General features: G+C 43.4%; 1 protein-coding gene across 5 annotated transcripts in view; it reads left to right on the top strand.

The window, feature by feature from the left end:
- Positions 1-26,410, top strand: part of DNAH9 (dynein axonemal heavy chain 9) — a 402,978-nt gene that overhangs the window by 258,262 nt on the left and 118,306 nt on the right. For 3 of the 5 annotated variants that reach the window (XM_038371718.2, XM_043496454.1, XM_038371730.2), the window contains 3 exons: positions 664-899; positions 2,999-3,121; positions 7,535-7,739. In XM_038371718.2, the coding sequence (XP_038227646.1) occupies positions 664-899; positions 2,999-3,121; positions 7,535-7,739 (564 nt within the window). Of the gene's footprint in view, positions 1-663; positions 963-2,998; positions 3,122-7,534; positions 7,740-26,410 lie in introns of those variants that run through there. The other 2 variants (XM_038371732.2, XM_038371731.2) reach the window with 2 other exon arrangements.

Genomic DNA, 26,410 nt, shown 5'->3' with positions numbered 1-26,410 from the left:
TCAGTAACTTTCTCTTTCTGTAACACTGAACAAGGAACTCTGTTAGAATAAGAGAGCCGGTATTATCCCTAAAGTCATCCTGTCTCTCTGCTTTAATGCAGAACTTCTCCTAAAATTTCCCACCTGCTGCCTGACTTCCTGCTAGAAATTTAAAAAGACAATCCATATAGCTTCACTAAAAGTGATGGCATCTCCATTTCCCATAGCTAGTAATACTTGCTTATCAGTTGTCACGTCCAGGTTTCCTAGGTAAACATAGCTGGCCCAGAAAGGGGCTTGCCTGTTGCAGAAATGTTTCTAGAGCTGCCAATGTCATTTTGCAACAAACAGCAGACCTATGAGGATGTTAATTATATTCTTCAGTGAGCTGTAGCTCACGAAAGCTTATGCTCAAATAAATTTGTTAGTCTCTAAGGTGCCACAAGTACTCCTTTTCTTTTTGGCGAATACAGACTAACACGGCTGCTACTCTGAAACCTGTCAGGAATGAGTGAGGCTTTTAATGCTAGATCGAAACTATCCTGTAAAACTGCAGGCCACCAACAAATAACACTTAAGCTAAATTGCTAGATTCAGTTCTGCTTGCCCATCCTTGGAATATGTAGCAGCTTCTTCCACAAGTTTTTAACAATGTGCTTGGGGACATTCCTCCTTTGCTTTCAGATTCCAGTCCCTGTAACTCCATCATTAGACCCTCTGACAATGCTGACGGATGATGCTGATACAGCAGCCTGGCAGAACGAAGGCCTTCCAGCTGATCGGATGTCCACGGAAAATGCCACAATCCTCACAAACTGTGAACGCTGGCCCCTTATGGTTGATCCCCAACTCCAAGGGATCAAATGGATCAAAACCAAGTATGGCGAAGATCTCAGAGTGATCAGAATCGGGCAGAAGGGGTAAATGCAAGCCACCGTACAGAATCATGTATTTTAATTGCTAGCTACGGTGTCAAACTTGAGGTACTGCATGTGTTTAACTTCAGCGTAAGGACTACTGGAGCAAATTTGAGTGGCTGGGAAAGCTCCCAAAGTTGTTTGTGTATTAACCTGCTTTTTTCATTACCAAGTTGATTACCATTACTGCTTTTTTTTCTGTTTAAATATAAGCAGGGCTGTTCAATGCTTGGCCTAGTTGCAATAGAAACCTCCTTAAAATGGAAAAGGAGGAGAAAAGAGATGTATGTGGGCACACCTGGATATCAATCTTCTGCACTTGGGATGGTAACTCTCCATCCTGTGACTTAGTCCATTTCAGGCTACCATTCTGTTAGCACATGCCTTATATTCTGCCCCACCTGACTCCATTCCACAATGGGGCAAAGGCAGAGCAGATCTCATTTCTGCAGGTCGTAGAAAGGAAGAGAGCCTAATCAAATAGAATAGATATTCATCAGGGGATTAGGGAAACTGCCAGGCCCGCTCCCTCTGCCATTTAATGTGGCCTTGCAATGTACTCAGGGTTAAAGACAAAGGAGGAGTATACAAGGTGTATATGGAAAGAACTCCCACCTACTCTGTTTCCACTGCTCATTGGCTGTGCAAGGTGCTTGTCAAATGGCCAGACTGACCACTCAGTACTGAAACATCATTGGTTTCAAAGGGGATCAAGGTGATTGGCTGGTTAGAATTCCAGCCCCAGAAACAGGCCAGATCAGGTAGGGGTTTGAAAGGATTTTAAGAGCCCCTGGAGGGTGCTCATGGCTGCTCATTGTGAGTTTGTTGTTTAAAGCAGTAAAATGTAAAGTGATGAAAGTGGAGGAGGCATCTTGACATCTAGATGGGAACAGAAAAAATCCCATAAGGTCCACTCTGTCTGCCATCATTGCCTACCCTGTGGTGCAGTCCCTCCTTTCCCCATCTCCAGCTGCATTCCAGGGTATAAGTTATGCACAGGAGGACACTTTATTTAGAGGTGCAATGAGAAGAGTCAAATAATTCCATTCACCCCCACCTCTGGCTGGCTGGCACAGGGCGCTGGGGAAGCCTCAGGTAACATCATGCCATTCCAAACCAGAATGATCCTGTGCAAGTGACTAAGAGGCCATTAAGAATGACTGGTTGAGAGGGAGACTATATACACACTGTACTGTACAGAGGACCTGTATCACTATATTCCCATTGGCCTGGTGTTAATCCTTGGAGGTAGTGATCACCAGCAAATCCCAGACCTCCCAGGTTCAGCTCCATAATATGTATTCTTCTCCATGTGTAGTTAGTGAGGCCTTTGTTCTTATCTTAAGGGAGCTATTTCTGAGTAGGAATTGGTTTGTTTCTCTTAGCTGTCAGTAAGGGCTCTATGTGCAGGCAGTGCCAGTGGGGAGTGGTAGTGAACCAGCTAGTCAGCACTATGCATAGTTAGCTGAAATCCAAGTCATGCCGAGGACATGCTGGGAAAATCTGCACTACCAAGAAAGGTGTTAGCTTTGGCAGAGCATGTTTTCCTTTATTGTTGTGTGTTCCCATAGGTAACTCTTAGATCTGACCCAATCTCTGGGTCTGTCTACACTTCAGTCATGGGATGGGATTGTGGCTCATGTAGACATACCTGAACTACCTGTAATCTGTCTAGATTGGGTACTGGGGCTGTGAAACCCTGGGCAACCCAAGTGGCTAGCCCACAATGAAGCCTTTGCTACTGTGGCTTCGCTGCTCTGGTACTTGAGCTAGCTAAATTTGATCTAGTGTGGATATGTCCACTCAACTGCAGCCATGCCTGGTGTTTGCAGTATAGACATACCCTGTGCCTAACCATCTAAGGCTGTGTGGATACACAGACACCCTGGTCAGCAAGCTCTCTATGAAATGTAGTAGAAACCCCATTGGTTTTTCTACAGGAGGTCAACTGACTCCCCCACTCCTGCCCCTCATTGTTTTTGTTGTGTTCTAATTGTTCAGTTCCACAGCTTTCTCTGGTGTCCCTCAGGACTCATGCTCCTTGCTGCAGTGAGTAGAGTCTGTGCTGCATGCTGATATTGTACCAATACCATTTGTGCTAGGTATTTGGACACCATGGAACGAGCCCTTGCTGCAGGTGAAGTGGTTTTGATTGAAAACTTGGAGGAATCTGTGGATCCAGTTTTGGGAGCATTACTTGGCCGAGAAACAATCAAGAAAGGAAGGTGAGAGTCTGAGAGAGAGAATGAAATATATGTCTGTGGCCATCTCTCTGTCTGGCCTTTTCCCAGTGTCGGCAGGAGAAGAGATGGGCTCTTTATGCTAATATCTTGCCTTTGCCAAGCTTGGGGTGGGTGGGTGTGGGTGTTTCTTTCTTTCTCACTTCACTCATGTTCTGCCTTTGGGACTGGGGGTGAGATTTTAAATCATGGCAATCATAGATAGTCACTTGGGGTTGAAATAAACCTTTAGCTCTCTTAATTAGTCAGTTCCCTTAATCACTTGGTTCCCTGTATAGAAACAAATATCCCTCTCCCCTTATGTGGAAAAGACATCTCTGGACATTCCTAATGTTTATAGGTTGGTTAATTTTACTTCAAATTATTGTAACACAGATTGTGAAGAAAAGGTGTCCTCATTTTATTGGCTATTTGGGAATAAAGTTGCAGCTTTAAATATCGGGAACACAGGGAGCAGTACATACTGGGAGATGGTTATTGGGGAATGACCAGGTGCCTTTCAGCATGAAGTTATTCATACAAAGGGGCAGGAGAGCAGTGTTTCCTTTTTTGCTTCTTTTTGGGTGGAATTAAAATGACTGTGTTCTTAGACCCGTGTTCAAATAATAGCAACAAATAGATGTGTGTGTGCAGAGCTATGTGGTGAACTTAACTTAGCATCCAAAGAATCCCCATCTCACTGGCTTTCACACAATGGAGTCATATTTCTTTCAATACGTCTGTGTAATTCAGACTTTTAACGCTCTTTACATCTAGCTTAACAGGATCACAGCATTTCTGTGACCTCAGCTGCTTCTGCACCAGCTGTAGATGCACTCTCACTTGTGGCTTTGAATAGTAAACAACAAAGAGCCTGTTAAGGAATGTGCAACCCAGATCTTAAGATCCTCGGAGATTATTTCCTTACTATTGAACACACTTAACATACAGTTGAATGATGTAAACTTCTAGGAAAACTAGGCTCTCCTTATTGTGAAAAAAGAAGAGGAGTACTTGTGGCACCTTAGAGACTGACAAATTTATTTGAGCATAAGCTTTCGTGAGCTACCACTCACTTCATCGGATGCATTCAGTGGAAAATACAGTAGAAACCCACTGTATGCATTCCACTGAATGCATCCGATGAAGTGAGCTGTAGCTCACGAAAGCTTATGCTCAAATAAATTTTAGTCTCTAAGGTGCACAAGTACTCCTGTTCTTTTTGCGAATACAGACTAACAGGGCTGCTACTCTGAAACCTGTCCTTATTGTGAAAGTAAAGCATCAAAACCAAGATGGCTGTTTCAGTTCCAAAAGTGACAGCTAGAGCAGAAAAATTTTGAAAAAGGAGACAAACTTGTAGTGGATGTGACATGAAACTAGAATCTCTTCTGACAATGGCAAAACTAAAACTCTCCCTTGTCAGTGGTATATTACTCAATTCTAGAAAGTCACTATGAGGTAATAACAGTTACTATTTGAAAAACGGAATGTCAGCCATCCAAATGTCTAGCTTGCTCCTTGGTCTTTGGGTGGTTCTCCTGGGCATCCTGGGGAAAAGGGACTTTCATATTCAGGATATCCACACCAAGGCACCAATCCTGCAAGCTGATCCACATGGACAGATGTCCCATTGAAGTCAAGAGAAAGGATAGTCTTGTGGTCAAGGTTTTGGATGGGGACTCTGCATATCTGGGGTCAGTTCTGGGCTATGTTACAGGTTCCTTCTGTGACTGTAGATAATACTCCCTTTCTCCCACTCCATCTGTTTAGACTGTAAGGTCTTTGATGCAAGAACTGTCTCTCATTATCTATGCATATGTATGTATGTGTATATGTATCTATGTGTATGAAGGTATATAGCCTATTGCTTAAATCAGCCTCTGTACCAGATGACTGGAGGAGAGCTAATGTAATGTTGATATTTTAAAAAGGTGCCAGAGGTGATCCTGCCAATTACGCGCCAGTAAGCTTAACCTCAGTACTAGGCAAATTAGTTGAAACTATAGTAAAGAACTGAATTTTCAGACACATAGATGAACATGATTTCTTGGGGAAAAAATTTATTACTAATTTACTCACTAATTTATTAGAATATTTTGAAGGGGTCAGCAAACATGTGGACAAGTGTGATCCAGTGGATATAGTGTACTTGGCCTTTTAGAAGGCTTAGGACAAGGTCCCTCACCCAAGGCTCTTCAGCAAAGTAAGAATCATGGAGCAAGAGAGAAGGTCCTCTCATGGATAAGTACCTGGTTAAAAGATAGGAAACAAAGGGTAGGAAGAAACCATCATTTTTTCAGAATGGAGAGAGGTAAAAAGCATCTATACTGGGACCAGACCTATTCAACATATTCATAAATGATCTGGAAAAAAGAGTGAACAGTGAGATGGCAACGTTTGCAGGTGATACAAAATTACTCAAGACTGTTAAGGCCAAAGCAGACTGTAAAGAGATACAAAGGGATCTCACAAAACTGGGTGACTGGGCAACAAAACAGTAGATGAAATTCAGTGTTGATAAATGCAAAGCAATGCACGCTGGAAAACCATAATCCCAACTATGCATACAAAATGATGGAGTCTAAATTAGCTGTTACCACTGAAGAAAGAGGTTTTGGGATCATTGTGGATAGTTCTCTGAAAATATCTGCTCAGTTTGCAGCAGCAATCAAAAAAGATAATAGAAAATTAGGAACCATTAGGAAAGGGATTGATAATAAGATTGAAGATATCATAATGCCACGGTATAAATAAATGTATGGTACGCCCACACCTGGAATACTGCATGCAGTTCTGGTCTCCCCATCTCAGAGAAGATGCATTAGAATTGGAAAAAGTGATTAGGAGTAGGGAAGCTGAGATTAAAAAGACTGGGACTGTTCACCTTGGAAAAGAGGCACTTGAGGGGGGATATGAGAGAGGTCTCTTTACACAGTCATGACTGGTGTGGAGAAAGTGAATCAGAAAGTGTTATTTGCCCCTTCACATAACACAAGAACTAGGGGTCACCCAATGAAATTAATTGGCAGCAGGTTTAAAACAAACAAAAGGAAGTATTTCTTCACACAATGCACAGTCAACCTGTAGAATTCATTGCCAGGGGGTGCTGTGAAGGCCAAAAGTATAACTGGATTCAAAAAAAGAATTATACAAGTTCATGGAGGTTACGTGCATCAATGGTTATTAACCAAGATGATCAGGGATGCAAGCCCATGCTGTGACTGCCCCAAAGCATCCGACTGCCAGAAGCTGGGGGCAGACAATGGGATGAATCAGTCAATAATTGAAGTGTTCAGTACCTCTGAAGCATCTGGCACTAGCCATTGTGAGAAGACAGGATACTGGGCTAGATGGACCATTGGTGTGACCCAGTATGGCCGTTGTATGTTCTTATGTACAGTGCCCAGCACAGTTGGGCCCGGATTCTGTTTGGCACTACTGTGATACAAAGGGTAATGACATTTTATCTTTTTATTGATGCTATGTCTACACACACAAGTTATACTGCTTTACCTATACCTGTGTAGTTAAAACACCACAACCCTCTTACTATGGACACCGTCATACCAGTATAAAGAGGCTTATACCAGTATATTTGTCCCCATAAGGCAGGGGAATAAACTATACTGGCATAAGGCACTTTTATCCCAGTATAACTGCATCCAAACTAGAGCATGTACTAGTATATCAGTAAAAAAAAAAATAAAAACACACCCCAAACTGAAATACTGATACCAGTACAAAGTTCTGTGTAGAGCACGCCTAAGATAAATGTACATTCTTCTCAGGACATAACATCACTATACCCCACATTCATCTGGGAATTCTTCTGCTCAGATTCCTGCTGGTTGCATTCATTCCTAGATTTCCTATGCTCTGATATTCCTTCTGCACTGTCCCTCTCCTGTCATTATAAACCATAACCTATTTGTCAAATCATGCAATATATAAAACAAATTGGAATTTTGTCTGTTATCTTACTTCTCACAGGAGACAGTGCAGCACAGCCAGTCTCCAGCCTTGGCTTCATTTTTAAATCTCAGTGAGATTTACGGACTCAGCCTAGTCTGAAGAAAATAGGCTCTATAGATTTAAAGTTATGACTCTTTAAAGTCATCAAATCAAAACTTTTTTTTTTATGACAGACTGTTGGGCTGCTTCAAAACTAGGAATGACTTACATTTGAGATCAAGCACCCCAAATGGGGACGGCCTGAAAGTCTAGACTATCTCAACATGAGGGTGTCTCAAATGCCATCTAACCATAACCGTTCTTAACTTTAAATTGATATCTGTGTATAGTGAGCATATATAATGTCATGCTGTTAAATGCTATTAGACATGAATGACATTAGTAAGTGAGCTAAAAGAGCTTTGGAAGCCACATGAATGTTTGCATCTGTTGATTCTATTTCAGGTATATTAAAATTGGAGACAAAGAATGTGAATACAACCCCAGTTTCCGTCTCATCCTCCATACAAAGCTAGCAAACCCCCATTACCAACCTGAGATGCAGGCACAGTGCACCCTAATCAATTTCACTGTAACTCGAGATGGCTTGGAAGACCAGCTGCTAGCAGCTGTAGTGAGCATGGAGCGGCCTGACCTGGAAGAACTAAAGGTAAGTCGCTGGTAGCAACCACTATAATTAAGACACTATTGATAAACATTCAAAAATCATGAGTCAGGACCCAAAATAATTAGATTGGCGTTAAAATAATGAGATTTTAATAAAATATTGGGTTTTTCTCTTTGCTTTTTGGGTTTGGAGCCACGTCTCCAGTTGCTAGGGCTTTAAGTAAAATATCAAAGACTGTGCAATTTGCAGTAAAATACTGAGAGCTGGCAATGCTGCTAAGGATGGAAAAGTTTTTCAGTTATAACTCTTGCTCCTCACTTGCTAAAGTTCTCCTTTGGAGCTCAGACTTCACAGGCTTTAGTTTAAAGGTAAACTTGTAAAAAAGGCTTCAGGAGATTCCACTCTAGTCATTTTTCATTGATATGAGGTTGAATAAAACAACATACACACTGCAGAATATTATTGCCACACCTTTTCTCTCATTTTTTTTAAAAGCACCACCCTTTTTGGGACAGCTTTGTACTTTTTCCCTTTTCAGACTGACAGGCCTCAGGAAATCTTGACAGCGAATTTTTGCAGGGGTGGCTTAACAGGAGGTAGTGTGGCTGCTGAGATAGCACCCTGGCAAAAGACTTGTTGGGTTCTAGTCCCACCTCTGCTACTAATGTGCTCAGATAAGTCACTTCATCTCCTTGTGCCTTGCTTTCCCTCTCTGTGAAATGGAGTCAATGATACTCACCTCCTTTTTAAAGTGCTCTGAGACCTGTGGCTGACAAGTGCTATGGAAGAGATGGATATGATATAATTGTTACATGTGTCCCAGAAAAACATGCCTCCCATCAGGCAATGAGGAAAGTCATGAACATGAGAAAATTTACCAAACATGCTATTTTAGGGTCCTTTTGCAATCTTTCTGCATTCTGTAATATATGGCAAATAATAAGCTTTCATCTAAAAAACTGCAATTTTTAAAGTTGACAGGTATCGCCATTCCAATGTACACAAATATGCAGCTGTCCGTTGAAGCCAGTCTTTCTAAAAAATGTCTTAAGTAAAAAAAAGAGCAGCAGCACAAATTTGAGCAATGCCTCTTTTGTCTCATTCTACTCAATTAAGTGCGAGTTTCAAAGCCTAAGCAGGACCATTGAAAGGCAAATATTTAAATGTATAGAAATCAAATTAAATGTATACCCCAAACAAAAGAATAGTAAGAGGACCAAAATAAAATGCCACCATAGTTAAACCACAGTCAAAGAAGCAGTTAGAGGCAAAAAGGAATCCTTTAAAAATGGGAAGCCAAATCCTACTGAGGAAAATACAAAGGAGTTTAAGCTCTGGTAAGTCAAGTAAAAATGTAATTAGACAGCCCAAAAAACAATTTGAAGAGCAACCAGCAAAAGACTGAAACTAACAGCAAAAAAAATCAGAAGGAAGTCTACCAAACAATCAATGGGGGCTACTGGACAATCGAGGTGCTAAAGAAGCACTCGAGGCAGACAAGCTGTTGCAGAGAAGCTAAATGAATTCTTTGCATCCGTCTTCACTGCAGAGGATATGAGGGAGAGTCCCACACCTGAGCCATTCTTTTTAGGTGACAAATCTGAGGAACTGTCCCAGACTGAGGTGTCGAGAGGAGGTTTTGGAACAAATTGATACATTAAAAAGTATTAAGTAACCAGGACCAGATGGTATTCACCCAAGAGTTCTGAAGGAACTCAAATATGAAATTGCAGAACTACTAGCTATGGTATATAACCTATCGCTTAAATCAGCCTCTGTAACAGATGACTGGAAGATAGCTAATGTAACCCAATTTTTAAAAAAGGGTTCCAGAGGCGATCCTGACAATTACAGGCCAGTAAGCATAACTTTAGTACCAGACAAATTTGTTGAAACTATAGTAAAGAACAGAATTATCAGACACACACATTAACATGATTTGTTGGGGAAGAGCCACCACAGCTTTTGTAAAGAGAAGTCATGCCTCACCAATCTATTAGAATTCTTTGAGGGGGTCAACAAACATGTGGACAAGGGTGACCCAATAGATATAGTGTACCTGGACTTTCAGAAAGCCTTTGACAAGGTCCCTTACCAAAGGCTCTTAACCAAAGTAAGCAGTCCTGGGCTAAGAGGGAAGGCCCTCTCATGGATGGTTAAAAGACAGGAACCAAAGGGTAGGAATAAATGGTCAGTTTTCAGGGAGGGGTAAATAGTGGTGTCCTCTAGGGATCTGAACAGGACCAGTGCTGTTCAACATATCCTTAAATGGAAAAAGGGGTAAACAGTGAAGTGGATGATACAAAATTACTCAAGACTGTTAAATCCAAATCTGACTATGAAGAGTTACAAAAGGATCTCACAAAACTAGGTAACTGAGCAACAAAATGGCAGATGAAATTCAGTGTTGATAAATGCAAAGTAATGCACTTTGGAAAACATAATCCCAACTACATATACAAAATGATGGGATATAAATTAGCTGTTACCACTCAAGAAAGAGATCTTGAAGTCATTGTGGATAGTTCTCTGAAAACATCCACTCAACGTGCAGCAGCATTCAAAAAAGCAAACAGAATGTTGGGAATCATTAAGAAAGGGATAGATAATATGACAGAACATATCCTAATGCCACTATATAAAGCCATGATATGCCCACATTTTGAATACTGCATGCAGTTCTGGGTGCCCCATCTCAAAAAAGATATATTTGAATTAGAGAAAGTACAGAGAATGTCAACAAAAATGATTAGGGGTATGGAACAGCTTCCATATGAGGAGAGATTAGAAAGACCAGGACTGTTCAGTTTGGAAAAGAGACAACTGAGGGAGGATGCGATAGATCTCTATAAAATCATGACTTGAGTGGAGAAAGTGAATAGGGAAGTGTTATTTACCTCTTCACATAATACTAGAATCAGGGGTCACCCAATGAAATTAATAGGCAGCAGGCTTAAAACAAACAAAAGGAAGAACTTCTTCACAAGTGTGACTAGTGTTGATGGGTGCCCAACTTGAGACATGCCCAACTCTACACGGGGGTAACAAGATGAAACTCTCTGACCTATGTAATACATGAGGTCCAGACTAGATGATCTAATTATCCTGTCTGGCCTTAAAAATCTATAAATCCATGAAAAAGAGATTACAGACGTTAAGTTTCTAGACCAGAGTTAACTGGCCATGCTGCACATCTTGCATATTTCATTATACATATCTAGCAATTTAGAAATATGTACTAAAACCCCTGAGTCCAAAGTATAACAGGATGAAATTCTGTGGCCTTTGTAATACAGGAGGAATTACAGGAATCCCAGATAGCAGCGACAGTATAGACTTGTGTAACCCACTGGTGTTCTGTAAAGTGCAAGCCAACGCTATCCAGGTGGGGCTCTAACAGACCCATATCCTGTGTACATTGGGCACAGAGCAGGACCTGGAACACACCCTGGCCAGTGGCTTACAAATGCAGTCAACACACTCCTCTTTACTGATTCATGTAGGACTGGGTTGATGTAGGGTGTACCTGATTAACATAGTTGTGCCACTAACTAGGATGCATTCCGCCCAGCTTCAAAGTCATTGCATTTTAATGAAATAATGACACAATGGGAAAGGCAAATCCAATACACCAGGCAACTCTCAAATGCAATATTACGCTTTGCGGTTTATTAGCTCAGTCAGATTCTGTGGAATTTACATCTCTGCTTTAAAAGAGAAACTGCCTGTATTAGCGAGAGAAGTGAAAATGATGTGAATTAGAAGTCAGGTCTTTCTAAGCGCCTAGTGCTTAAGGGGAGTGGATGCTTAAGGAGGAGGATTGGAAGGCAGCTCCTCAGCCCAGCTCCTAGACTGGCCAGAAGGGGGTCAATGTTGTCAGAGCTGCCTCTGGCATGGGGAGTGAGGGATCAAGTGACAGGATTGCTAGGCTGGCTTTTGAATCAGGGTAAGTGAAAATGCATGAGGAGAATTTTAATGCTTGGGATGCCACAAACCTCTCTCCACTCCTCTGTTGGGAATTCATCTTCCATTGCAGGAGGTTCAGATAAGCACACAGGCCAGCATTTTCAAACTCCCATTCCTAATGTTAAATCTGTTCTGAGGCCTACGGAAAAGCGGCCTGATTTCCAATGCGAGCTGTGGGTGCTCAGCACGTCGGAAACCAGGGCACTTACTTGCTTTGAAACTTTTGGGCTCAAGTTCCAATGGAGGGGAAGAAAAATGTTAGTGAGTGCTCCGCAAGCTAAACTTCCAAGCACTTCTGTTGGCCAGAGGGTGCACTAGACAAATCAAGCGGTTTATTTTGCAAAGTCTCGTCCTAATTTTTCAGGGTATTTTCTCCATGCTCCTTGGCCCCATTGCACTTACAGCAGTCCCCACGGGGGAAACAGAGGTAGCTGTATGCCACCTCCATATCCCCACTCCATGCTTGGGCTTCTGGGGGCCAGTATCAGGGCCAGGTCACAGGCACAGAGCGAGCTGCTCAGTATCAGGGCCAAAGGTCAGGGATCAGTCTGGGGCCCAGCCAGGTCCAAACTGCAAAGTCAGAGTCCATTACCAAAGTGAGTGTGTGAAGCAAGAACCGGGGTGGAGCTGGGCCAGACTTTTTCACAGGGGGTCAGCAGTGGTCTTAAGTCAGACAGACATAGTAACCCATGATCAGGGTTGGGAGCCAAGCCGAGGTCGAGCACCAGGAATCACAGTGAGTCACCGCGAGGAGTGGTGAGCAGGGTCTGAGGCATGCCAGAGGTCTGCATTACTCAGACAACTCCCAGAAATGGCTTCCTGATTTATGTGGGAAGTGCCAGCCAATCAGGAAACCCCAGAGGGCTGTTGCTCATGCCCCTTATGATGGGATTTCCTGCAGCTCATCTCAGTTCCTCTTGGTGGCAAGCCCATCTGGGCCCTGGGGGTGATGAAGAAACAATGCCTGCCTGAAATCCTACAGACCCCAGTTCTGTGGGTTCTTACAGGCAGTTTGGTCCCCTTTGCAATTTAGAGTAACCTCAGAGCTGCTCTAATTTCCACTAGCAGTAACAGTCCCAGGTCACTGGAGCACAGCACCCCGAGGGCACATGGCAGAAGAATGTCCCCCATCCCCCTTTCAGTGTTCCCAGGGCTGGGGGAAGTCTTCTCCTGTGTCGAACATGACCTTTGCCAACAGAATCTCCAGTTAACAGTTAGGACTATTTTGTACTGTCCTAATCCAGCAGCCCAAAGAGATTGGGTTTGTATGTCAAGGATCTGACCCTTTTTCTCACAAGTCTACAAAAGCTTCTAAATCTGTGCACATCCCTTTAAAGTCAAAGGCCCTGTATGAGGCTCAAAATCGGTTGTCAAGGTTCCTTCCCCACTCTGAACTCTAGGGTATAGATGTGGAGACCTGCATGAAAACCACCCAAGTTTCCTTTAACCAGCTTAGGTTAAAACTTCCCCAAGATACAAACTATTTTACCTTTTGCCCTTGGACTTATCGCTGCCACCACCAAACGTCTAACAGGGATATAATTTGGAAAGAGCCCGTTTGGAAACTTCTTTCCCCAAAAAATCCTCCCAAATCTTACACTCCCCTTCCTGGGGAAGGTTTGATAAAAATCCTCACCAATTTGCATAGGTGAGCACAGACCCAAACCCTTGGATCTTAAGAACAATGAAAAAGCATTCAGTTTCTTAAAAGAAGAATTTTAATAGAAAAAGTAAAAAAGAATCACCTCTGTAAAATCAGGATGGTAAGTACCTTAGAGGGTAATTAGATTCAAAACATAGAGAATCCCTCTAGGCAAAACCTTAAGTTACAAAGACACAAAAACAGGAATATCCATTATATTCAGCACAGCTTCTTTTCTCAGCCATTTAAAGAAATCATAATCTAACGCATATCTAGCTAGATTACTTACTAGCTTCTAAGACTCCATTCCTGTTCTGTCCCCGGCAAAAGCATCACACAGACAGAGAGAGAGGCTTGGTTTTTCCCTCCTCCCAGCTTTTGAAAGTATCTTGTCTCCTCATTGGTCATTTTGGTCAGGTGCCAGTGAGGTTATCCTAGCTTCTTAACCATTTACAGGTGAAAGGGCTTTTCCTCTGGCCAGGAAGGATTTTAAAGGTGTTTACCCTTCCCTTTATATTTATGACATCAGTTGATTCAGCAAAAGAAAGATGTGACTTGATCACTGAACATATTATTCTTGGGGATGTATTCCAGGTGTGTTTGGGTTAGAAATAAACACCAAGATGATTACTGAACAAATTCTACTTCTGGGTAAAAGCTGGAGTATGCAAATAACAGCTAAATAATTTTCAATTACTGCACATGTCAGGGGGCCAGTTATTGAGCTCTCCCATGTCGCTCTGACAGAGCCAAGGAAAAAGACGGGGAACCTTCCAGCCTGCTTCACATTCTCAGAAAGAGAAATGAACAAGTGTCAGAGTGTGGAACATGATATCACGTTATGAAAGAGTCAACTTCACTGGCCTAAAGGGAAAAGAGTTTGATGTTGCGACCAAAGAGTTAGGCATTTCACTGAGCACAAACCTTACTGAGAGATGTTGGATGTCTGAAAATCTGGGACCTCATTGGTTATTTAATATTTAAAATTTATATACAATTTGCAGAGACAGCTTCATGGTATCTCTATTGCAAATCTGTCAGTGATGACATTTTATATAGTTTTGGAAAGGACAGCCATGTAAAAACATTAAAATAAAGCCATCATGTTGGCACCACCTGGAGAATCCAGGGAGTGTTTTATGAATTTTTGTATATGAAATTTGTTCCCTCTAGCCGTAGGCAGACAGATAATTTATCCCTATGTTACAAATATCCAGTGTTGGGAGGCCTCACTCACAATTAACCTTTTCAATGATGTCTGCCTTCACCAGGGTGCATGCTTTGTACCTGATGCCTCTCTGAAATCTCTCATCAAAACTAGGGAGCTAAGACAATCAGAGTGGAGGAAAGAGACTATGAAACAAAAATGAAGCTATTAATGATTGGCACTGCTTTGCAAGGATATAAACAGCACATCAGGACAGAGTGCCTGCAGCATCCTCAGATTGCATAATTATAAGTGGAGCCTGTAGCATTGCCTATAGTTAAGGTTGCTCAACACTTCACATTGGAAGGCCCTGTTTCCAGCTGCTTCTAACTTTGCCAAGCTAACTGGGTGAGCTGACAATTCCCATTAATTTTCTGCCTTAGGGTGAATATTTCTGGAAAGTTTCAGCAAAAATAATTCAGCTGCTTCTAAGAACAAAACTAGTGGAAAATACATTGGTTAGGTCATGTTAAATAAAGTTCTTACAACTGTTTCAGTGTTGAGCTCAGGTGCTTTGGGCAAGGATTTGAAATTTGGCAGGGGAGTTGCCTGCATGTCAGGAATGTTCTTTTTGCTGTTCCCATGTAGAACCACCCAGTTTGGTTAAGATAGAAGCCTTGGAAAAATCACAGTTTGCACATGCTCAGTAGAGACTGTGATGGGTTGGATCATAGAAACCCCCTTGGGGCTGCCAACTGATGTGCTGAGACTACCCCTGAGCCCCTTTCCCCTGACAGCTTGGGACTTCAGTGCCCTGCCTGGTTTGAGCCAGACCTGCTAGTCTGCTGCAAACCCAGACCCAGGTCTGAGCCACATCCCCCAACAGCTGCAGGCTTCACTGAAAACAGCTTAAGAAGTGTTCTTGTCTCCAACACTCAGATGCCCAACTCCCAGTGTGGTCCAGAACCCCAAATAAAGCTTATACAGGGTAAACTCAAATTGTTCACCCTCTATAACACTGATAGAGAGATATGCACAGATGTTTGTTGCCCGCCGCCACCCCAGGTATTAATATATACTCTGGGTTAATAAGTAAAGTGATTTTATTAAATACAAAAAGTAGGATTTAAGTGATTCCAAGTAGTAACAGACAGAACAAAGTAAATTACCAAACAAAATAAAATAAAACAAAACACACAAGTCTATGCCTAATACAGTAAGAAAGTGATTACAGATGAAACCTCATCCTCAGAGATGTTCCAGTAAGCTTCTTTTACAGACTAGCTTCATTCTAGTCTGGGTCCAGCAATCACTCACACCCCTGTGGTTACTGTCCTTTGTTCCAGTTTCTTTCAACTGTCCTTTGGGGGTGGAGAGGCTCTCTCTTGAGCCAACTGAAGACAAAATGGAGGGGTCTCCCAGAGGTTTAAATAGACTCTTGTGGGTGGACACCCTTCCCTCCCTCTGTGTAGAGTCCCAGCTACAAGTCACATGTCCATGCATCACTCAGAACTTACAAGTAGCAGCCATTGTTCACATGCTACCTTGAACGTCCTCAAGTAGACTTCTTATGTGGAGCCTTCCAAGAACCATTGTCCATTAAAGTGTTTCTTGATTGGGCACTTACTGTGCAAATTCCTTTCTAAATTTACAAAGCTGGGAGGTATTGCCAATTCGGAGAAGGATCGGGATATTATACAGGAGGATCTGGATGACCTTGTAAACTGGAGTAATAGTAATAGGATGAAATTTAATAGTGAGAAGTGTAAGGTTATGCATTTAGGGATTAATAACAAGAATTTTAGTTATAAGTTGGGGACGCATCAATTAGAAGTAACGGAAGAGGAGAAGGACCTTGGAGTATTGGTTGATCATAGGATGACTATGAGCTGCCAATGTGATATGGCTGTGAAAAAAGCTAATGCGGTTTTGGGATGCATCAGGAGAGGCATTTCCAGTAGGGATAAGGAGGTTTTAGTACCGTTATACAAGGCACTGGTGAGACCTCACCTAGAATACTGTGTGCAGTTCTGGTCTCCCATGTTTAAAAAGGATGAATTCAAACTGGAGCAGGTACAGAGAAGGGCTACTAGGATGATCCGAGGAATGGAAAACTTGTCTTATGAAAGGAGACTTAAGGAGCCTGGCTTGTTTAGCCTAACTAAAAGAAGGTTGAGGGGAGATATGATTGCTCTCTATAAATATATCAGAGGGATAAATATAGGAGAGGGAGAGGAATTATTTAAGCTCAGCACCAATGTGGACACAAGAACAAATGGGTATAAACTGGCCACCAGGAAGTTTAGACTTGAAATCAGACGAAGGTTTTTAACCATCAGAGGAGTGAAGTTTTGGAATAACCTTCCAAGGGAAGCAGTGGGGGCAAAAGATCTATCTGGTTTTAAGATTCTACTCGATAAGTTTATGGAGGAGATGGTATGATGGGATAATGGGATTTTGGTAAGTAATTGATCTTTAAATATTCAGGGTAAATAGGCCAAATCCCCTGAGATGGGATATTAGATGGATGGGATCTGATTTACTATAGAAAACTCTTTCCTGGGTATCTGGCTGGTGAATCTTGCCCATGTGCTCAGGGTTTGGCTGATTGCCATGTTTGGGGTCGGGAGGGAGTTTTCCTCCAGGGCAGATTGGAGAGGCCCTGGAGGTTTTTTTGCCTTCCTCTGTAGCATGGGGCATGGTTGACTGGAGGGAGGCTTCTCTGCTCCTTGAAGTTTTGAACCATGATTTGAGGACTTCAATAGCTCAGACATGGGTGAGGTTTTTCATAGGAGTGGTGGGTGACATTCTGTGGCCTGCGCTGTGCAGGAGGTCGGACTAGATGATCAGAGTGGTCCCTTCTGACCTTAGTATCTATGAATCTAAAGAAGCTGCCCAAATGTCTTACTAAGGCTACTTAAAATGAAACAAGTACACAGCCAATTTTCATAACTTAAAATACAAAAATGATACATGCATACAAATAGGATGAATATATTCAGTAGATCATAACCTTTGCAGAGATATGTTACATGGCATATGTAACATAAAACATATTCCAGTTATGTCATATTTACATTCATAAGCATATTTCCATAAAGCATTATGGGGTGCAACGTCACAGAGACCTGTTAGATTTAGCAGCTAAATTCCCTAAAGATTCCATCTGCACTGAGCATGCTCCAGCACAGGGATGCAGGGACAGATCAGAAGTTGTTACCGAGAGCTTCACATCTGTATTCCACTTAGGTGTGCGTGCACCCAGTGTGTCCAGAACCAGAGAGTTTTCCATAGCAGTACCCGTTGCGGTGGCTCACGCACACTATTCCTCTTTGTGCCCCCTCCCAGGGCAATTTAAGGGAGATGCTATCCTGATCCCTCATAGTTCCTTCTCACTGCCTGAGTTGGAGCTTACCATGTAGTTTACTTTAGAATTGCTATGCACTTAGAGGGTTTTTTCCTATATGTCTGTTGTAGTTACAGCTCAGTAGTAGTACCCACTAGTTATAGTTTAGATCATTTCAGGATAAAGCCCAGTGGCATCTGTCACCAGGCTTAAAACACCGGTGTAGCCAATCGTGTGCAGTCGCTATCCCAAACTGCAATCCCCACATGCTGCCTCGTATGCCTCAGTGAGGGGCATATTAAAGAGAGGGGCAGTATCTGTCATTCTTTTTAAAAGAGAACACAGATCTCCAGAGACTTTAGCCCCAAACAGCACCTCATGGAGCAAGCAATGCGACCTGCTTCAGCACCAGGGCCTTTGGCCAATGATCCAGCCCCACAACTAGCCTCTGAGGGAACAGCAATCTCAGGCAAGCCCTTGGATTCCTTTCTGCAAAGAAGGGATAGATCCTCCTCAAGATGCTCTCCACAAAAGAGAGCCCATAAAGTGGACAGGAACCATTCCAAGTCCCCAAGAGACTCCCTCTTTATGTCAAGGAGAAACTTCAAACGTTGCCAGGATTCCTCCAGTGCCCAGGATAGAGTCAGACCTTCGTCATGTGGCTCCCTGTACTGAGATGGGACCTTATTGGTACTGTCCTGTCAACTCCAGCACTGTAACAGGGACAGTCATTGAGTTCAGTACCAACAGACTCAACTCCAGCACCAGCCTTTTAGGTCCTTTCAACCCTGCATGCTTTTCAAGCGGCATCTGACCTGCTTAGCCTTTCTGTCCTAGGTTCCCTGATGCCACAAGACTCTTTAGTTGAGGATCTGCCTTCAGCCAGGGTCTGTCCAGTTCTGTAACCTGGTGCCGAATCCATGGATGATACAGGTACTGGCTTCCAATTGAAGAGACAATAAGGATGCCTCCCTGGAACTGACTTTGGTTCCACCATTTGCCAGATCAGTACCGTGCCTGACTTTGATTTGTGCCAATGGCTTGTCTGACACCTCCAGCTACAGCACTGACTCATTCATCTATTATGAGGCCGGCATCAACTTTTGAGATGCCCCTTCAACATCTCAGGGTGCATCTTGGATACCAATCTTGGCATTGATGTTTCCATTTTCCTCTGGGCTACAAACTCATCAGGATAACTGATGGCTCCTCCATGCATTGCCCCTCCACTACATGCAGCCTATACAGAAAGTTCTTTGCATTTTAACTCAGAATCCTCCTCCTGTTCATAATCTTCCCTTGCTACTCGCAACTCAATGAGAGTGTCTAAGTTATCTATGGAAAGGAATCATTGATACTAAGAATGGGACCATTCTGGTAACAGACAGGCCATCTTGGCTGAGTCCATACTGGCCTCCAATTCCATATTCATTGCCTTAGTGGGCCTATTGGAACCTTTCATAGGGGGTGTCCTCGATCGTTGAGGACCAGATCTTCAACCTGCTCCAGAGGATTTTCCCTCCAGTAAACCATCCTCCAGAGCTGCTGATTTCAGGGCAGCACACTTAGGCACTTTCTACTGACCCATCACAACATCAGCCTGAACCTGTGCCCCAGGTTCCAGTTGTGTTATAGGAGGAGCCTTCTGTGCTACTTTCTTCCTCTTTGCCTGATGACTCTTTAGTACCAGATTCCTCGTCTCTCATACCAGAGGACTTCAAGTCTTTCCAGGACCTTTTAAGAAGTATGACAGCAGCAATGGGCATTCAGGCTGAATATGTACAAGACAGTATGCATAAATTTTGGGTAGGGCTGTTGATTAATCGCAGTTAATGCATGCAATTAACTCAAATTGCAATTAAACAATCAAACTGTAAAACAACAGAAAACCAATTGAAATGCATTAAATTTTTTTGGATGTTCTACATTTTCAGATACACTGATTTCAATTACAAAACAGAATTCAAAGTGTACATTTTTTTTATTACAAATATTTGCACTGTAAAAAAAGATTTTCACTTCCTCATACCAGTACTGTAGTGCAGTCTCTATCATGAAAGTGCAACTTACAGATATAGAATTTTTTTTGTTACATAACTGCATTCAAAAACAAAATGTAAAACTTTAGCTCTTACAAGTCCACTCAGTCCTGCTTCTTGTTCAGCCAATCGTTAGGACAAACAAGTTTGGTTACATTTACAGGAGATACTGCTCCCTGCTTCTTATTTACAATGTCACCTGAAAGTGAGAACAGGCATACGCATGGCACTTCTGTAGCTGGCATTGCAAGGTATTTGTGTCAGATATGCTAAACATTCATATGTCCTTCATGCTTTGGCCACCATTCCACAGGACATGCTTCCATGCTGATGATGCTTGTTAAAAAAAAGTGTTAATTAAATTTGTGACTGAACTTCTAGGGGGGAAGAATTGTATGTCTCCTGCTCTGTTTTACCTGCATTCTGCCATATATTTCATGTTATAGCAGTTTCGGATGAGGACTCAGCACATGTTGTTCATGTGCAATATGGGGTTCCACAACCACCGCTCCCAAGAGAGGGAGGCGGGTGGTGGTGGTAGGGGACTCTCTCCTCAGGGGGACTGAGTCATCTGCCACCCTGACCGGTAAAACCAAGAACTCTGCTGCTTGCCAGGAGCTAGAATTCGCAATGTGATGGAGAGACTGCTGAGACTCATCAAGCCCTCTGATCGCTACCCGTTCCTGCTTCTCCACATGGGCACCAATGATACTGCCAAGAATGACCTTGAGCGGATCGCTGCAGACTATGTGGCTCTGGGAAGAAGGATAAAGGAGTTTGAGGCACAAGTGGTGTTCTCGTCCATCCTCCCCGTGGAAGGAAAAGATCTGAGTAGAGATCGTCGAATCTTGGAAGTCAACGAATGGCTACGCAGGTGGTGTCAGAGAAGGCTTTGGATTCTTTGACCATGGGATGGTGTTCCAAGAAGGAGGAATGCTCAGCAGAGATGGGCTCCACCTAATGAAGAGAGGGAAGAGCATCTTTGCAAGCAGGCTGGCTAACCTAGTGAGGAGGGCTTTAAACTAGGTTCACCGGGGGAAGGAGACCAAAGCCCTGTGGTAAGTGGGGATGTGGAATACCAGGAGGAAGTATGAGCAGGAGAGCGTGAGAGGGGAGGGCTCCTGCCTCATACTAAGAAAGCAGGACAAACAGCGAGTTCTCAAGTGCCTATACAAAAATGCAAGAAGCCTGGGAAACAAGCAGGGAGAACTGGAAGTCCTGGAACAGTCAAGGAATTATGATGTGATTGGAATAACAGAGAGACTTGGTGGGATAACTCACATGACTGGAGTACTGTCATGGATGGATATAAACTGTTCAGGAAGGACAGGCAGGGCAGAAAAGGTGGGGGAGTTGCATTGTATGTAAGAGAGCAGTATGTCTGCTTAGAGCTCCTATATGAAACTGCAGAAAAACCTGAGAGTCTCTGGATTAAGTTTAGAAGTGTGAGCAACAAGGGTGATGTTGTGGTGGGAGTCTGCTATAGACCACCGGACCAAGGGGATGAGGCTTTCTTCCGGCAACTAACGGAAGTTATTAGATCACAGGCTCTGGTTCTCATGGGAGACTTCAATCACCCTGATATCTGCTGGGAGAGCAATACAGCGGTGCACAGACAATCCAGGAAGTTTTTGGAAAGTGTAGGGGACAATTTCCTGGTGCAAGTGCTGGAGGAACTAACTAGAGGCAGAGATCTTCTTGACCTGTTACTCACAAACCAGGAAGAATTAGTAGGGGAAGCAAAAGTGGATGGGAACCTGGGAGGCAGTGACCATGAGATGGTCAAGTTCAGGATCCTGACACAGGGAAGAAAGGAGAGCAGCAGAATATGGACCCTGGACTTCAGAAAAGCAGACTTTGACTCTCAGGGAACAGATGGGCAGGATCCCCTGGGAGAATAACATGAGGGGAAAAGGAGTCCAGGAGAGCTGGCTGTATTTTAAAGAATCCTTATTGAGGTTACAGGGACAAATCATCCCGAAGTGTAGAAAGAATAGTAAATATGCAGGCGACCAGCTTGGCTTAACAATGAAATCCTTGCTGATCTTAAACACAAAAAGAAGCTTATAAGAAGTTGAAGATTGGATAAATGACCAGGGAAGAGTATAAAAATTAAATTGCTCGGGCATGCAGGAGTGAAATCAGGGAGACCAAATCACACCTGGAGTTGCAGCTAGCAAGAGATGTTAAGAGTAACAAGAAGGGTTTCTTCAGGTATGTTAACAAGAAGAAAGTCAAGGAAAGTGTGGGCCCCTTACTGAACGAGGGAGGCAACCTAGTGACAGAGGATGTGGAAAAAGCTAATGTACTCAATGCTTTTTTTGCCTCTGTCTTCACGAACAAGGTCAGCTCCCAGACTACTGCACTGGGCAGCACAGCATGGGGAGGAGGTGACCAGCCCTGTGGAGAAAGAAGTGGTTCAGGATTATTTAGAAAAGCTGGATGAGCACAAATCCATGGGGCCGCATCCGCTGCATCCGAGAGTGCTAAAGGAGTTGGCGGATGTGATTGCAGAGCCATTGACCCTTATCTTTGAAAACTCATGGTGACTGGGGGAGGTCCCAGACAACTGGAAAAAGGCTAACTCAGTGTCCATCTTTAAAAAAAAAAAAAAAGGGGGGGGGGGGAGGAGGAAGATCCTGGGAACTACAGGCCAGTCAGCCTCACCTCAGTCCCTGGAAAAATCATGGAGCAGGTCCTCAAGGAATCAAATTCTGAAGCACTTAGAGGAGAGGAAAGTCAGCATGGATTCACCGAGAGCAAGTCATGCCTGAGTAATCTAATTGCCTTCTATGACGAGATAATTGGCTCTTTGGATGAGGGGAAAGCAGTGGACGTGTTGTTCCTTGACTTTAGCAAAGCTTTTGACATGGTGTCCCACAGTATTTTTGCCAGCAAGTTAAAGAAGTATGGGCTGGAAGTATGGACTATAAGGTGGATAGAAAGCTGGCTAGATTGTCGGGCTCAATGGGTAGTGATCAATGGTTCCATGTCTAGTTGGCAGCCGCTATCAAGCAGAGTGCCCCAAGGATCGGTCCTGGGGCCTGTTTTGTTCAATATCTTCATTAATGATCTGGAGGATGGCGTGGATTGCAGCCTCAGCCAGTTTGCAGATGACACTAAACTGGGAAGAGAAGTAGATATGCTAGAGGGTAGGGATAGGATCCAGAGTGACCTAGAAAATTGGAGGATTGGTCCAAAAGAAATCTGATGAGGTTCAACAAGAACAAGTGCAGAGTCCTGCACTTAGGACTGAAGAATCCCATGGACTGCTACAGACGAGGGACTGAATGGCTAGGTAGCAGTTCTGCAGAAAAGGACCTAGGGGTTACAGTGGATGAGAAGCTGGATATGAGTCAACATTGTGCCGTTGTTGCCAAGAAGGCCAATGGCATTTTGGGATGTATAAGTAGGGGCATTGCCAGCGGATTGAGGGACGTGATTGTTCCCTTCTATTCGACATTGGTGACGCCTCATCTGGAGTACTGTGTCCAGTTTTGGGCCCTAAACTACAAAAAGGATGTGGAAAATTTGGAAAACATCCAGCGGAGGGCAACAAAAATGATTAGGGAGCTGGAACACATGACTTATGAGGAGAGGCTGAGGGAACTGGGATTGTTTAGTCTGCGGAAGAGAAGAATGAGAGGGGATTTGACAGCTGCTTTCAACTACCTGAATGGGGGTTCCAAAGAGGATGGATCTAGACTGTTCTCAATGGTAGCAGATGACAGAACGAGGAGTAATGGTCTCAAGTTGCAGTGGGGGAGGTTTAGGTTGGATATTAGGAAAAAAAACTTTCACTAGGAGAGTGGTGAAACACTAGAATGTGTTACCTAGGGAGGTGGTGGAATCTCTTTCCTTAGAAGTTTTAAGGTCAGGCTTGACAAAGCCCTGTCTGGGATGATTTAGTTGTGGATTGGTCCTGCTTTGAGCAGGGGGTTGGACTAGATGACCTCCTGAGGTCCCTTCCAACCCTGATATTCTATGATTTTAAGAATACTTTCGCTGCAGATTTGATAAAATGCAAAGAAGAGATTGAGATTTCTAAAGATATCTACAGCATTTGACCCAAGATTTAAGAATCTGAAGTGCCTTCCAGAATCTGAGAGGGATGAGGTGTGGAACATGCTTTCAGAGGTCTTAAAAGAGCAACACTCTGATGCAGAAAAATACAGAACCCAAACCACCAAAAAAGAAAATCAAGCTTCTGTTGATGGCATCTGACTCAGATGATGAAAATGAGCATGCATCGATTGGCGCTGCTTTGGATTGTTATTGAGTAGAACCCATCATCAGCATGGATGCAAGTCCTCTGGAATAGTGGTCGAAACATGAAGGGACTTGAATCTTTAGCGCATCAGGCCCATAAATATCTTGCAATGCCAGCTACAGCAGTGCAATGCGAATGCCTGTTCTCAGTTTCAGGTGATGTAAACAAGTAGAAGTTTATATTTGCAAGACATAATGCTAACAAATTTGTTTGTCTGAGCAACTGGGGAACAAGAAGTAGGACTGAGTGGACCTGTAAGTTCTAAAGCAGGGATCATTAACCTCTGGCATATGGCCCATCAGGGAAAGCCCCGGCGTGCCAGGCCGGTTTGTTTACCTGCTGTATCCGCAGGTTCAGCCAATCGCAGCTCCCACTGGCTGCAGTTCACCATCCCCAGCCAATGGGGACTGCAGGAAGCAGAGTGGGCTGAGGGATGTGCTGGCCACCGCTTCCCACAGCCCCCATTGGCCGGGAATGGCAAACCATGGCCAGTGGTAGCTGCGATCAGCTGAACCTGCGGATGTGGCAGGTAAACAAAGTGGCCTGGCCCGCCAGGGACTTTCCCTGATGGACTGCATGCAAAAGGTTGCTGATCCCTGCTCTAAAGTTTTACATTGTTTTGTGATTGAATGCATATTTTTGTACATAATTCTACATTTGTAAGTTAAAACTTTCATGATAAAGAGATTTTACTATAGTACTTGTAATGGGGAATTGAAAAATACTATTTATTTTGTTTTTTTACTGTGCAAATATTTGTGATAAAAAAATAAAGTGAGCACTGTATACTTTGTATTCTGTGTTGTAATTGAAATAAATATTTGAAAATGTAGAAAACATCCAAAAATGTTTAAATAAATGGTATTCTATTATTCAACAGTGTGATTAATAGCACAATTAATCGCAATTAATTTTTTAAATCATTCAATTAATCGTGATTAATTTTTTAATTGCTTGACAGCCCTAATTTCTGGACTTCTTGCAATCATCAGCCCCTGGGAAGCTTGCTCTCCCAATAAATGAAGCACTTTTGGAGCCCATAACAACCTTGTGGAATACATCAGCTTCCATTGCTCCCACTGCTAAGCGTACTGAAAAACACCACCATGTTCCTATTCATGGCTGTGAGTATTTATTCCTACTCACCTCCCAAACACCCTTGTGGCCACTGCTGCCAATTAAAGATCTTGTCAGGACAGGTACAAGTCTACACCCAAAGGAAAAAAAGTCCAAAAAAGACTTGATTTATTGGGAGAAAGATTTATTCGACTTTGTTATTACAGATGCACATAGCTAATCAACCAGTGCTTCTACTGATGTATGATTGTCTAAATTGGCCTCATCAAAATTTGTTAATAAACTCCCTGAGGATGCATGAAATGAGTTAACCTTTCTTATAGAGGCTCATCTAGTAGCAAAAAGTCACTCCAGCTGGTGCTTGACATCACAGATGCTTCCATCAGAGTCGTGCCTTCTGCAATAGCAATGAAAAGGGCCTCATGGTTGCTGAACTCTGGTATAGTCCCAGACATTCAGCAGATTTTAAAGGACCTGTCTTGATGGTCACAGGAAAAGTGCAAACCAGCACAGGATTGGTTCCTGCATGCGGAATGGTGCGGGTAGCTCGGACCCTTCCCCAGTACTGAGTGGCAAGGGCAGGTGCCCAATACTGTTGATTCCAGTTCTGGCCTCCAGGTGTCTGATGACTCCAGTACCCATAAGGGTGAAGCCAGACCGACTGTATTCTCACTGCTGGTCCAGGACTTGCACCTCCACACTGTGCCAAGATGCTCCCCTCCCCATGGTGGGCATGGAGCCGGTACCGGAATTGGTGAGGGGAACCTTGGCAGTGAGAGCCTCTTTGGCCCTGCTGCATTCAGTGCTGCAGGTGCTCCCATGACGTCTCATCACCCTCAACATCAACACCTGCAGCACCAGCATGCTTTGAACTGATGATACTGCCTTTATCAGGCACCAGTTCCTGCCTTGTTCTGGGTAACGGATGAATTGGACCACCTGTTTGCTCCCTCGGGCATCACTCTGCCTATATTACGGAGATCCTGGGGCTCTGATTCCCAGTCAGAGTTCTCATCCTCCCACTCCACATCACCTGATGAACTCCACAGGCTGCCAATGGACCAGTGTGGCTCCCAGGGTTGGTGTTTGCCCTGTGGCTCGTATAGAGATCCCTGGGCCTGGCCTCTCCTGGCCACCAATGCCCTACCCATGTCAGTGGCCTCTTTGGACTCAGTGGGATGTTCCTTTCTTGTGGAGATCCCACTTTTCATCCCATTCAAAGCTGA

Source organism: Dermochelys coriacea, chromosome 14 (genome assembly GCF_009764565.3).
Source record: "Dermochelys coriacea isolate rDerCor1 chromosome 14, rDerCor1.pri.v4, whole genome shotgun sequence".
Classification (NCBI taxonomy): domain Eukaryota; kingdom Metazoa; phylum Chordata; order Testudines; family Dermochelyidae; genus Dermochelys; species Dermochelys coriacea.
This window is presented reverse-complemented; position numbering and strand designations above follow the sequence as displayed.